This window comes from Vulpes lagopus, chromosome 4 (assembly GCF_018345385.1).
Source record: "Vulpes lagopus strain Blue_001 chromosome 4, ASM1834538v1, whole genome shotgun sequence".
NCBI classification, from domain to species: domain Eukaryota; kingdom Metazoa; phylum Chordata; class Mammalia; order Carnivora; family Canidae; genus Vulpes; species Vulpes lagopus.
Genome location: NC_054827.1, coordinates 14,241,544 through 14,253,993, shown reverse-complemented (window position 1 = coordinate 14,253,993; position 12,450 = coordinate 14,241,544). Strand labels below are relative to the sequence as shown.

The window sequence follows — 12,450 nt, the reverse complement described above, 5'->3', positions numbered from 1 at the left end:
GTAGTCTGATGGTTTAAAGTACAAGTTTTTTCAAAGGCTGTAGATACTCCACAAAGAAAAGTTTATTCTTTAGACATTCTTTAATAACTTAAAAGACAAAAAGCACACACAACCAAAATATTACAAGCATGTAAAAACATGTATTCTTAAATGTTATCTTCACTTAGAAGAAAGTTTTCCTCCTTCTTAGAAGGAGTTGGGAGATACGCCTGGTGAGCCAAAAGCCATAGCTTAGAGCTGAGCAGTAGATCTGCACGGAGTAAAGCCTTTCTTCAGACCTTTTCAGAACCAACATGAATCTGTGATAAAACATAGTGACATTAAAAACTTTTTTAAAAAGGCTTTCTCCCCATCCTTCCATCATGCAGGATGATTTCCTGTTTCTAGAATCAGCAGTAGTTACTACAACCAGTATTAAAATGTGTTCATGAAAATAAAAAGATACACTGAAATAAGAGTGCCAATATCTAAATGAAAAAAACTAACTGTGCTGAATAAGCAATCTCCGAGGGAGGAAGAAAACAACTGAGTTACGTACCAACATTTCCTTTTTCCAGTTGTATTTTCTGCACTTCCAAAACTTCGTTTCTGTCTAAGCACTGGAACACAGTGATCTCTATCGGATCGGTCACTCGATTTTATAGTCTGCATACATTTAATTGTTGTAAGAAACTTGGCACATTCTAGAAATCCACATGCCCACGCAAGATCTTCAGCTGTTTGCCCATTCTTATTACATAAACTGAATTTAAGACAAAAATTGAGTTACATAAAAATTGACAATTGTTAGCCTTTTTTTTTTTTTTTTAAATAATCTCTCTACAAAAGAGCTTTGGACTCATACAAATGTTGGTTTCAGAATACAAGTAGTAAAGGAATCCAAGAAATTCCAATATCCCCTCCTATTGCATGCTCAGTGGCTAGCACAGAGTTCAGCACAGTGAACATTCCATTTCTGAATGGATAAAAGTGTGTTCTGTGCTCAATCTAATAAGTAATACTCAAAGGAAATCAATATATTATCCCAAACCAAACCTAAGACGTAATACTGTCAAAACAGATGAAAAGAACTCCATCTCCGATTGCTAAGGATCCATTTTTTACTAAAATTTAATAGTATTAGGTATTGTTAACAGCCTAAGTTAACATTTAAATAACTAAACGGTCAATTAGGCAAGCATCATTTTTTTTAAAAGTACATAATTATGCTTCAGGAGTCTGATTAGCTTAATCCAATAAAATGTGAAATTTGAAACCACTGATTTTATACTTACTCAATTTGGGCATCACTGGCGACAAGCAGGCTAAGGCATTCCAGACTTCCAACTTTTGCTGCCTTGTGTAGTGGTGCTTCTCCAAAAACATCCTTAAAGATAAGACAGTACATTCTAGCCTCTCCCCAAAACAATTTCTGTGGAAGGTGGCAGGGGAAGTCTAATGACTGTTTAAGTAAGCCAGTGAGAACTACATTGTACTGAAGTTTTTACTTCAAAAAAATTTTTTAATAAAGTCCACTTTGTGTTCTGTCAAATGCAAAATTTCCATAAATAAAAATACATGCAGCCACAGCTCCATACATTAAAATTTAAGTGAATAAAAGTGAAGTAGAGTTTTACAAAGGTAAAGCAGTTTACAATTTTTTTTTAAATTTTTTTTAACAGTTTACAATTTAAATTCACCCTACTTTACGGGTCGCCTGGGTGGCTCAATGGCTGAGCGTCTGCCTTTGGCTCAGGGCGTGATCCTGGGGTCCTGGGATGGAGTCCCACATGGGGCTCCCGGCAGGGAGCCTGCTTCTCCCTCTGCCTAAGTGTCTGCCTCTGTGTGTGTGTGTGTCTCATGAATAATTAAAGAAAATCTTTTTTTTTAAATTTTTATTTATTTATGATAGTCACAGAGAGATAGAGAGGCAGAGACACAGGCAGAGGGAGAAGCAAGCTCCATGCACCGGGAGCCCGACGTGGGACTCGATCCCGGGTCTCCAGGATCGCGCCCTGGGCCAAAGGCAGGCGCCAAACCGCTGCGCCACCCGGGGATAAAAGTAAGTAAATTCACTCTACTTTAAATTCAATATAAGATCGTAAAGTTCTGCAGAAAGCTCTCATGGTTATGAGTTTGCCTCACAACCGTTATTTAAGTAATTACTGTACTGACCCTTTTAACCTAGTCATGTAGCAACTGCTCCCTTTGAAATAAACTGTAGACCTGTGTGCGCTGTGCAGTGTGGCAGCCAGGAGCCGCCGATGCCTAACGCGCACCTGAAATGTGGCCAAACCAACGTGGCCAGACCGAGCTGAAACAGGCTGTAAATGCAACATACATACCAGGCAGGTCTGAGAAGAAAACGGAAGATGGGGGATCCCAGGGTGGCTCAGCGGTTTGGCGCCTGCCTTTGGCCCAGGGCGTGATCCCGGAGCCCTGAGATCCGGTCCCACATCAGGCTCCCGGCATGGAGCCTGCCTGTGTCTCTGCCTGCCACTGCCCCTCTCTCTCTCTCTCTCTCTCCTCTCTCTCTCTCTGTGTCTTTCATGAATGAATAAATAAATTTAAAAAAAAAAAAGATATATGCAATTTTTTTACACTGCTTGCATATTGAAACATCTAGGTAAATTGAGCTAAATCATAACATTAGCTTCCTGTTCCACCTCCCTAACGTGGCCACGAGAAAATCTCACACCACGGAAGCGTCTCGCTCGAGTATTTCTCTCGGGCACCTGGGCCACGGGCTGATGGAGGACGAGGGCAGCAGCACTGGGGCGCCGGCAGCCGTCCGTGCGGCGGTGCGTGGAGGGGGGGGGCTCGCGGCCACGGCCCGTAACCTGGTTACCTGCTGGTTGAGGTCAGCGCCGCTCTGCAGCTGCCACAGAAGAAAGCAAGCAAGGCCGCCACCCGCGGCCAGGTGGACAGGCGCCTGCTCGCAGGGGTCCGGCGGCGCGTTGACCGAGGCCCCGGCCTCCAGCAGGTGCTTCACGCCATCCACCTGCGGGGGCAGAACCGCAGCTCCAGCTCCCGCTCCGGGTCCCGCTCCCGCCTCGCCCGCGGCTGCACGAACGCCCCCACGCCCCAGATCTAAGCCGAGGCCTGACCCGGCCGCGCTCGGTGCCCAGTCCCCTCGCTACTGCCCCCGACAGACAGACACAAGGACCTCCCGAGAAGGAAGGGGCCGCGCCTCACCTCCGGGTTGCAGTCCAGCAACTGCATCTTCCGCCTGACGCAGAGGACCGGAGGCCCTGGGCCAGCGCAGAGCGGCGGAGCAGTCGCCGCGGACCGGGAGGTACGAATGCGCCGCCCGCCCGGGGCCGGGGAATTTAGATTGCCCGGGCCGCGGGCCGCCCCCGCCCCGCCCCCGCCCCGCCCCCGCGGGAGCCGCACGTACGCAAACACCCGCACGTGTCGCCGCCCGGCCGGCGGGGGAGGCCGGCGGGGGAGGCCGGCGCAGGGCCGCCCGCTGATTGGCCGGCCGGGGGCGCAGTCCCGCCCACCGCGGGGCGGGGCCCGGAGTGACCCCCGCGGGGCGCCCGTGCGCGTGCGCCGCCGAGGCCGCGGGGCGGTGGGGTTCGGCGGCGGCCATGAGGCGCGCGGAGCTGGACACGTCTCACGGCAGCGGGCCCGGCCCTCTGGTCCCTGTGGAGATGCGGGAGTCGCGGGCGCGCACGTAACCAGGAAGCCAGAGCCCCGCGCCAGCGCCGCCTTGGGAAGCCGCCGAGCGTGCTGCTGGCGCCGGGCCCCCCACCCTCCGGCTCCCGAGGAAGGAAGAGCTGCTTTGGCGTCACGTTCAAAATCTCCCCCCCGCCCCCCACCGCTCGCCGGTCCCCGCCGCCCTGGGCTTGGAGGGGGGGAGCTGGGGGGAGCTGGGGGACGGGGGGAGGGGAGAGGGGCTAACGTGGTGGAGGGGGATGGGCTTGACCCCGGGACCGCTCCGCTCCCCGTGCCCCCGACGCCCTGGGCTGGGGGGGAGCTGGGGGAGGGGAGAGGGGCTAACAGTGGAGGGGGATGGGTTTGACCCCGGGACCGCTCCGCCCCTCGTGCCCCCGACGCCCTGGGCTGGGGGGGAGCTGGGGGAGGGGAGAGGGGCTAACGTAGCGGAGGGGGATGGGCTTGACCCCGGGACCGCTCCGCCCCTCGTGTCCCCGACGCCCTGGGCTGGGGGGGGAGCTGGGGGAGGGGAGAGGGGCTAACAGTGGAGGGGGATGGGTTTGACCCCGGGACCGCTCCGCCCCCCGTGCCCCCGACGCCCTGGGCTGGGGGGGGAGCTGGGGGAGGGGAGAGGGGCTAACGTAGTGGAGGGGGATGGGCTTGACCCCGGGACCGCTCCGCCCCCCGTGCCCCCGACGCCCTGGGCCTGGAGGGAGCAAAGCGGGGGCTGCCGGGTGGGGCGGCGAGGGGCGGGGAGGTTGGCTAATGTGAACGGAGGTGATGGGTTTACTCCCCGCGACTGCTCCGACCACCCCCGCCCTCCCCCAAAAAACTAAATGATTTTTCAAATCGGGCCCTTTCGGGGACACCGGGCCCCTGTTGGGAAATCCGGCGAAATGAGCCGACCGTTGTACCGCGTCCCCTCCTGGCGACAGGTGGAAGCGCGCCCCTCGGCCGCCTGGGAAGGGACCTATGGGCCCCAGCAGCCCCCATGGGGGAGGACCGGGCCGCGGGCGTCTGTGACCGAAGGGGCTGGTCCCGGGGCGGGGGGGCGCGGAGGGCACAGCGCGGGCGGGGCAGTGGCTCCCCGGAGTTCCCGGCTGGCCTGCTCCAGCCAGTCCTTCTGGACCACTTCAGGCCGCAGCGTCCACGGCATCCATCACCTCTGCACTGCCCTTGCCTAAACGCTTTTTTCAGATTAATCCCGCCGAAAAAAAAACAAAAGCTCCAACCTTTATTTAGACATCATCAGTGCTTTACTTCTGACTACTGGTACCTTTGAGAGCAGGGCTGATAAAGAGAGGGTGTCTATTATGCTTTTAGGGGACAAGCTGGGTGACTGGCCCTTTAGTTCTAATTTTGCTTACAGGATCTTGATTATGTCGTATTAAGCCATAAAACAAGTTTTCTTTTTTTCTTAGTTATCTATTTTTTATTTTATTTTTTAATGTGTATTTTTTATTGGCATTCGATTTGCAAACATATAGCATAACACCCAGTGCTCATCCCGCCAAGTGCCCCCCTCAGTTTCCGTCACCCAGTCACCCCCACCCCCCGCCCACCTCCCCTTCCACTACCCCTTGTTCCTTTCCTAGAGTTAGGAGTCTCTCATGGTTTGTCACCCTCTCAGATTTTTCCCACTCATTTATTTTTTTTTTTTTACTTCAACTTGCCAACATCATATAACACCCAGTGATCATCCCAAGTACAAGGGGTAGTTTTCAACATTGTTATTCGTATGCATATCTGAACATAAGTGTATGTGTGTGTATTTAGGTTCAAACACAGAATCATGCTTGTGTTCAGGTGTTTTTTTTTTTATGTTGAAACCATTCAAAAAACTTATGGTATTTGCAGAATGTCAGAGATATGTGAGAACACATGATCACATGGCCAATTTCCCTTTTATGTATCAGTTAGGTAAGCACTGTTTTTTAAAAAGCATATAATGAAATTTTCAGGTTTGCACAGATGAAATTGAATTTTAGAATTCATCTTTAGGAATTCTTAAATGATGCAAGGTATTATCAGAGAAATTATTAGAATTCTAAGCATATATTGCAGTTAACATGTGCAATGGGATATTGGTGCAGTGAATCTGCCTCCATATTACAAATTTATTTAAAACAAGATTCTATGCCGCAGGTGTTAAGTCTGGTCATTACTGTTGAATTCTTGTTATATATGTAAGTTTCACAAGGAAACGGAATTTTGCGAGTAGTTGTTAAAGCTTTTCTCCTTTTAATCACTTCCTGCTTGTCCGTTGCTCAAATGTTTCAGAAAAATTATGTCTCAGCTAAGTATCTGGTTTACTCTTAGTAATGGGCCTAAAAGCTTTCTAAAAACAACAAAACTGGTGGAGCACAAAAATAGAAGTATTACATTTGGGGAAGAAATACTATCTTATGAGCAAGCAGCTGGAGTTATTACTGAACATGTAGCATGTGGGAAATTTTCTAAAGAGGAAAATGATCTAAGATGCATATTCAACGGGCAGTCTTCTAAGCAGTGTTAATTCTATTTATGTTTAATTTGCTGGTAGATGTATCTCCAGAAGGAGGATGCTATTTAGAGTGAATGTTTAAAAAAAAAATGTTGGATGATGACTGACCAAATGAATGAAAGATAATGTGAACTGAGTCTTGAAGTGTGTATAGAAGTTTGCCAGGTAGTCCGTGAAGGGAAGAGTATTGCTAAGGAGTATAAAATACCTTCCAGTGTTAAGAGAACTATGTGAAAAAAAAAATAAGAAAATTATGTGTAATCTAGTCTGGATGCAGAATATGATACACATAGAGGAGCGATGTAAAATAAAGATTTATAAATAAGAAATTATATTAAATGATGTCTCCAGTTTATTTTGATAAACTGACATTGAGTACTTGCTATGCCCCAAGATTAATATAGATAGGTATTATTATCTGCTCCATCTCTATGTTACAGGAAAGGAAATTGAGGCTTAGGGAGGTTCAATAACTTCTCTAAGGTACTGCCATTATTAAGAAGTGGAGCTGGAACTCAGACCCTTTGACTCCAGATACCCCATTCTTATAACTAAATTTTAAAGAATTTTGGCCATCATTGGTAGCTTTGAAGTTACTAAGATTGGCTTCTTTAATGCAAAAAAAAAAAAAAGTCCTTAGAGGATACTATTACAATCCATAGAAAAACAACTCTTTCATTCAATGGAACATTGAAGTTGAATCACTAAGTGATACACCTGAAACTAACATAAGATCAACTATATTCAAATAAAAGAAAAATTTGGCAAAAAAACAAGTGAAAATTGAGTGGGGCAATTCTCTGTACTATCTTTGCAATTTTCTGCAAATCTCAAGTTATTCTAAAATACAAAGTTTATTTTAGGAAAAGGACTTATGGCAACTTAACCTATTATGTATTCTGTTTCTTTCTGTAGACCAGGGCTATTAAGTTTTTGTTTTCATACAAATATTTAGTTTCAATTTTAAGTAACTCTCTTTCCAAATACAGTAATGACAGAAGATACCTAAAACCTTGTAAAACTAGTTTTAATCAAACAAGGAACAAAAAATCTCACAAAGTGGGATCCCTGGGTAGCTCAGTGGTTTAGCGCCTACCTTCAGCCCAGGGCCTGATCCTGGAGACCCAGGATCGAGTCCCACATGGGGCTCCCTGCATGGAACCTGCTTCTCTCACTGCCTGTGTCTCTGCCTCTCTCTCTCTCTCTCTCTGTCTCTCAATAAATAAATAAAAATTTTTTTAAAAAATTTTAAAAAAAATCTCACAAAGTATTCCAAACCAGTTACGTCTTCGTTTTTTGTTCTGATTGACCAATATACTTCAGTTGCTCTACAAAACGCACTGCCCATGGATTGCATTGATCACCAGGAGGTTGTACCAGGCAGTTTCTAGAATATTCAGTTACTTAGCCTTACATCACTTTAAATTTTCCTTCCACACCTATAAAGATTATTTTAATATCTAATAATAATAAGTATTATACAATGTAAAATAGCAGTGAGAGTTATAATTTCTAAGAAAACTAAACCCAGTGCTTTCAAAATCATCAAGTCTCAAAAATGCTTTCCAAGTATATAAGGATAAATTAACAGTAAAAGATGAAAACTAGCTCTACATTCAAACTGTTCATGGGCATTTTTAAACTCCTACTTCATTTGAAAGAAACAAAATGGAATTCATATGCCTATAGTTTATGAAAGACAACTCTAAATTCCCACGTTCAACCTTCAATCTCTTTTTGAGGAAATAGCTTCTGACCCTAGATAAAAAGATTGGTAAGTTCCTACTAATCATTACATGTTCTAAGATAAAATGTATATGGCATGATTGTATACTCTTTATTAATTTCTACATAGATTCTTATTTAATTAGCCAAACTCTTTCATTTAAGGAATATAAAGAGAGTGGCTGAATAGAATGCATTCTATTTTTTCAAATTTTTATCTAAATTCTAGTTAGTTAACATGTAGTTTAATATTTAGTGATTCACCTACATACAACACCCAGAGCTCATTAAAACAGGCCCCCTCATTTACCTTTTGATGTTGAGTGAATCCCCTCAGGAAAGGCCCTGGTAGACCTAACTGGCCAAAAAAGGTTTCCACACAGTGGGAACAAGACAGGTGAGGCATGGGAATCCCAGGTAATTACCAACATTTTTCACAAATCAATCTCTCCTGGACTGGTTTATTTGCTCACAGAAGACATGGTAAATTGGAGAAAAATTAAAAAGCTACTAGGCTCTCCCACCCAGTGCTTATCTGGTAGTAAAAGACATCCTGTCTTTTCCCACATTTTTCCCCCCTCATTTCAGGGCATGAAAAGAAAGGGCATGGAAAAAAAGCACTTTTGTTTTAAATAAGCAAATAGACCTAACTGGAAGGGTAATAAAGGAAAAAAAGAACATAAGTCCACTGCCTGGTTCAGTATTGCCTCTTGAGATCTCAGTAGTATTTATAAAACTCTTTTCTAAATTTCCATATGTACAGATTATGCTTCCAGTTAATATACGAACACTATTCTTTTAATGACTCTTACACAACAGTAATGAACAGTAATGAATTTGCATTTTTGCCCAGGACACTTATTTAAATCTGTTTTCATGGGTACCAATAACACTGTTTACCTAGTATGACAGGAACTTCAGTGTTGTACCTCCATTTTAAAAGAATTTAAATAAGTGTGCTCCTTTCTCCAGCAGTAAATAACGCAGGATCATATGTGCAATATTCCTGCGTAAGGAAGCCCATTACAGACTCAGGACCCAATGTTTTTATTGGAAGCTGGTCACGTAGGCATCCTCTGCCTAACAACTACTAAAATTACCATTTCCATGGTGTGCAAAGCATGCAAAAATCACCTACGGAATATTTGTATTTACATTTATGTTTATGTAGTAACTACAAGGGAGTGCTAGAGAAGCTTCAGGGGTGCTGCTAATTTTCTCTTTCTTGATCTGAGTGAAAAACATCAAACTGTAAACTTACATATACATTTCTATATATTACACCTCAATAAAAAGTTTTTAAATTTTAATATTAAAGTTTTAAATATTAACAGCAAACTTGTTGTGGCTAAAGAAAGGATTAATAAAATGGGAGAGAGTGAAGAGATTACTTAGAATGTGGCAAAAAGAAATAAACCAGATGGAAAATGTGAAAAACAGAATAAGATACATGGGAGGAAGGTCTAATTTCTGGAAAGCCAAAAAGAGAAGAGAGAATGGGGCAGAAGCCATATTTGAAGAATATAATGGGTTGAACTGTGTTCTCTAAAAAGATATATTCAAAGTCTTAAAACCTGATTGCTGTGAAGGTAATCTTCAGATTACCTAGAGCTCATTAAAATATTGAAAATAAGATCTTTATGGAAAAATCAAGTGAAGTTGAGGTCATATTGGATTAGGGTGGGCCCCAAATCCAGTGGCTGGTGTGTTTATAGGAGGACACACAGGAACAGAAGAGAAACATAGAGAAGGCCATGTGAAGACAGAGGCAGAGGAGTGCTTGGGTGGCTCAGTCAGTTAAGCATCTGCCTTTGGCTCAGGTTATGATCCTGGAGTCCTGGGATCAAGCCCTGCTTCTCCTTCTCCCTCTTTCTCTGCTCCTGTGCTCACTCACTCTCTTGCACATGCTCTCTCTTTCAAATGAATATCTTTTTAAAAAGAGGCAAAGATTGGAGTGACACAGCTTACAAGCCTAGGATCCCCAAAGAGTGCCAGCAAGCACCAGAAGCTAGAAAAGAAATTTGCGATGGTTTCTTCCCTAGAACCAAAGGGACCATTTCCCTGACAACACATTCCTCCTGGACTGGTCTCCAGAACTATGGAAGAATAAATTTTTGTTGAGCCACAAAGTTTGTGGCACTTTGAAAAACAGCTTTAGGAAACTGAAACTAACACAAATACATTATGTCTGAGAATTTTTTAGAATTATTAAAAGACACCAACCCAAGACTCAGGAAGTACAACATTCCCAAAGCAAAATAAATACCTAGTCACTTCAATAAACCCAACAGCAGGCAATAAAAGGGAAAAGAAGCATGAATAAAGCAGATGGATTGAAAGTACAAAATGATTCCAGTTCAATAGTTATTAAAATAAATGTAAAAGAACTAAATGTACCAGTAAAAATAAAAAATTATCAGCCTGGGTATAAAAAAGAATCAACAAATCTAAATATATCCTATTTATAAGAGACAGGGCTGACATAGGACGACTACAACTCCACAAGACAACACAAAGGCAGATACTTAACAGAAGAGAAAAACATGAATAGCTAAGAAACATGAAAAAGGAGCTTAAAGGGAGAATAGGGAGTGTTTTGGGGTAAGGCAGGTGGAAGGTGGGAGGAAGAATGAAGTCTAAAATGAGCCTACAGGAGATTTAAAGGAAATGTAATTTTTAAATATTAAATGGCACGCAATGGATGTTAATTATATTGTTTTTCTTCATTCTTTACACATATATCCAAAAGTTATTTTGTATCTATTCAATTTTTTAGGTTTTAAATTTTTAAAAATTAAGTCTTTTGGCACTATAATTAGCCCTACTTAATGATTTCTCACTTGTAGTACTACAATCTAGTCTGTTATAGACACTTGCCTCTTTTCCCTGGTTTTTCACGTTTATCATTTCTTTTTATTTCCACTTTGATTCAAATCCCTGCCAGGGCATAACCGTGGAGGAGTTCCAGCTCGCCTGACTGTTAAAGAAATGGTCGTTGAGCTTCATCTTGTCCTCAGAAGGCAGCTCTGGCCTGCAGTTCTGTCTGGCACGACTTGGCTCGCTGTTAGAGAAGTGGCTGTAACTCACATCTCCAGTCTCTGTAGACTTCCCCTACTGTCAAAGCCTCCTCTCCTCCCGTCATCCAGCATTTTCAATAAGGCTATTATTCATCCTTAGGTTAATTTTAGTCCTCTCACCAGTGACGCATTATTTTATCAAAAAGCTCACACACTGTAACTGTACATACTATCCACAGTACACTGTGTCTAACATTCATTAGAAAGGAAGGTATCCTTTATTATGAGAACTTTAGAAAAATAGGAATAAAATACCTCTTCCTCTGTACATCTCTGTTGTATAGGGTCGGGTTTCCTAGAAGCATCGTCTGAGCCAGGGATTTTTATTCAGGTGATGTGCCGGGGAGGGGGGTACTCTCCGGAAAAGGGAAATGAAAAAGGAACAATCTAGCAAGGAGGTAATGCTAAGTAGGAATGTGGGCTCAGATGGCAACTGGCCTCATTCTGACCTCACGGAGAACATATCTGAGTTCATCTCACCTTGAGGCAAAGGGGTAACAAGGACTGTGCAGGGTCTGAGGATTTACCCCACTTACAACTGACAAGCCTGCCTGTTTCATGGATGTTGGCTTAACACACAAAACTCTTGGGTCAGAGAGCAATGACCTTATCACCCACAGCAAGAGCAATAGCTAGTGTCAGCATGATGCTGACGCTGGTTCGCTGCTAACCCCTACTTCCCACAGAGGTCATACAAAGGGCCCATGATGGATGCCTGTTTATTCAGTAGGCTGCATTATAAGACAGCAAGACAGCAGAACTACAAATTGGGAGAGGGGGAAGGATTCAGTCCTTTCTTATAAAAGCAAGCCTATTCTTTATCTATGGGGAGATATTACCCCAGCCCTAAAGGTTAACTCATTGCAAACAACCTTGAGAAACGGCCCATGTAAAAAGCATTCATGGCCTGTGTTCATGAGGTACCCAGCAAGGATGGGCCAGAATGTTCAAGACTCATGGCAAATTGTGTCACTCAATAGGAACTGGCCTTCCAAGCCCTCATGCCAGTGACCTGCCTCTAAGAAGGAGGGAGTGAGTCAGGGGTCAGGGGACTCATGTTTGGCAGGGGGACCAGGCAAGAAGGAACAGCTGTGAGGCATTTTTAATTAACAAAGCAGCTGGAAATTGGGTGCTAACTAATACAGAGGATCTGGGAAGGGCACCATCAGCGTCCACTACACCCACAGTTCCCTTTAAAATTGTGGATTCCTTTCAGGTTCTGTATCATCAGTTAATGTCTATAATTTTTATTAGAGAATTTTCTAAATTTCCAGTATATTATGCAAGTTGTCATTTCGAATGATAATTTTATATCTAATCCCAAGATCTGACAGAAATAAATTCATACTTTCCTTTCTAAATTCTTATTATATCTCATTTTCTAAAATTAAAAAGTACTAAATTTTGGTTTATTCTCTAACAGATAAGTCCTGCCATTTAGTAAAATCATATTAGTCTCAATTTTTGGAGAACAGTACAGAATAATGATGAGGTGCAGAGGTGCTGGGA

At 43.9% G+C, this 12,450-nt stretch overlaps 1 protein-coding gene across 1 annotated transcript; it reads right to left on the bottom strand.

Moving 5' to 3' along the window:
• Positions 1-51: 51 nt before the first annotated feature.
• On the bottom strand, positions 52-3,350 carry ANKRD37 (ankyrin repeat domain 37). Its single transcript, XM_041753513.1, has 5 exons — positions 3,175-3,350; positions 2,828-2,980; positions 1,275-1,366; positions 539-742; positions 52-299 (listed from the first exon to the last, which is right to left on the bottom strand). Coding segments are annotated over exons 1-5 (477 nt in total). The 5' UTR covers positions 3,202-3,350; the 3' UTR covers positions 52-298.
• Positions 3,351-12,450: the final 9,100 nt, after the last annotated feature.

Excerpts from the sequence above, each read along its gene's own strand:
- ANKRD37 (XM_041753513.1), bottom strand. The coding sequence starts at position 3,201 with ATGCAGTTGCTGGACTGCAACCCGGAG. Across the intron at positions 2,981-3,174 it reads TGCTGGACTGCAACCCGGAG|GTGGATGGCGTGAAGCACCT; the intron begins GTGAGGCGCGGC and ends CTGCCCCCGCAG. Across the intron at positions 743-1,274 it reads GCCAGTGATGCCCAAATTGA|TTTATGTAATAAGAATGGGC; the intron begins GTAAGTATAAAA and ends TCTTAAATTCAG.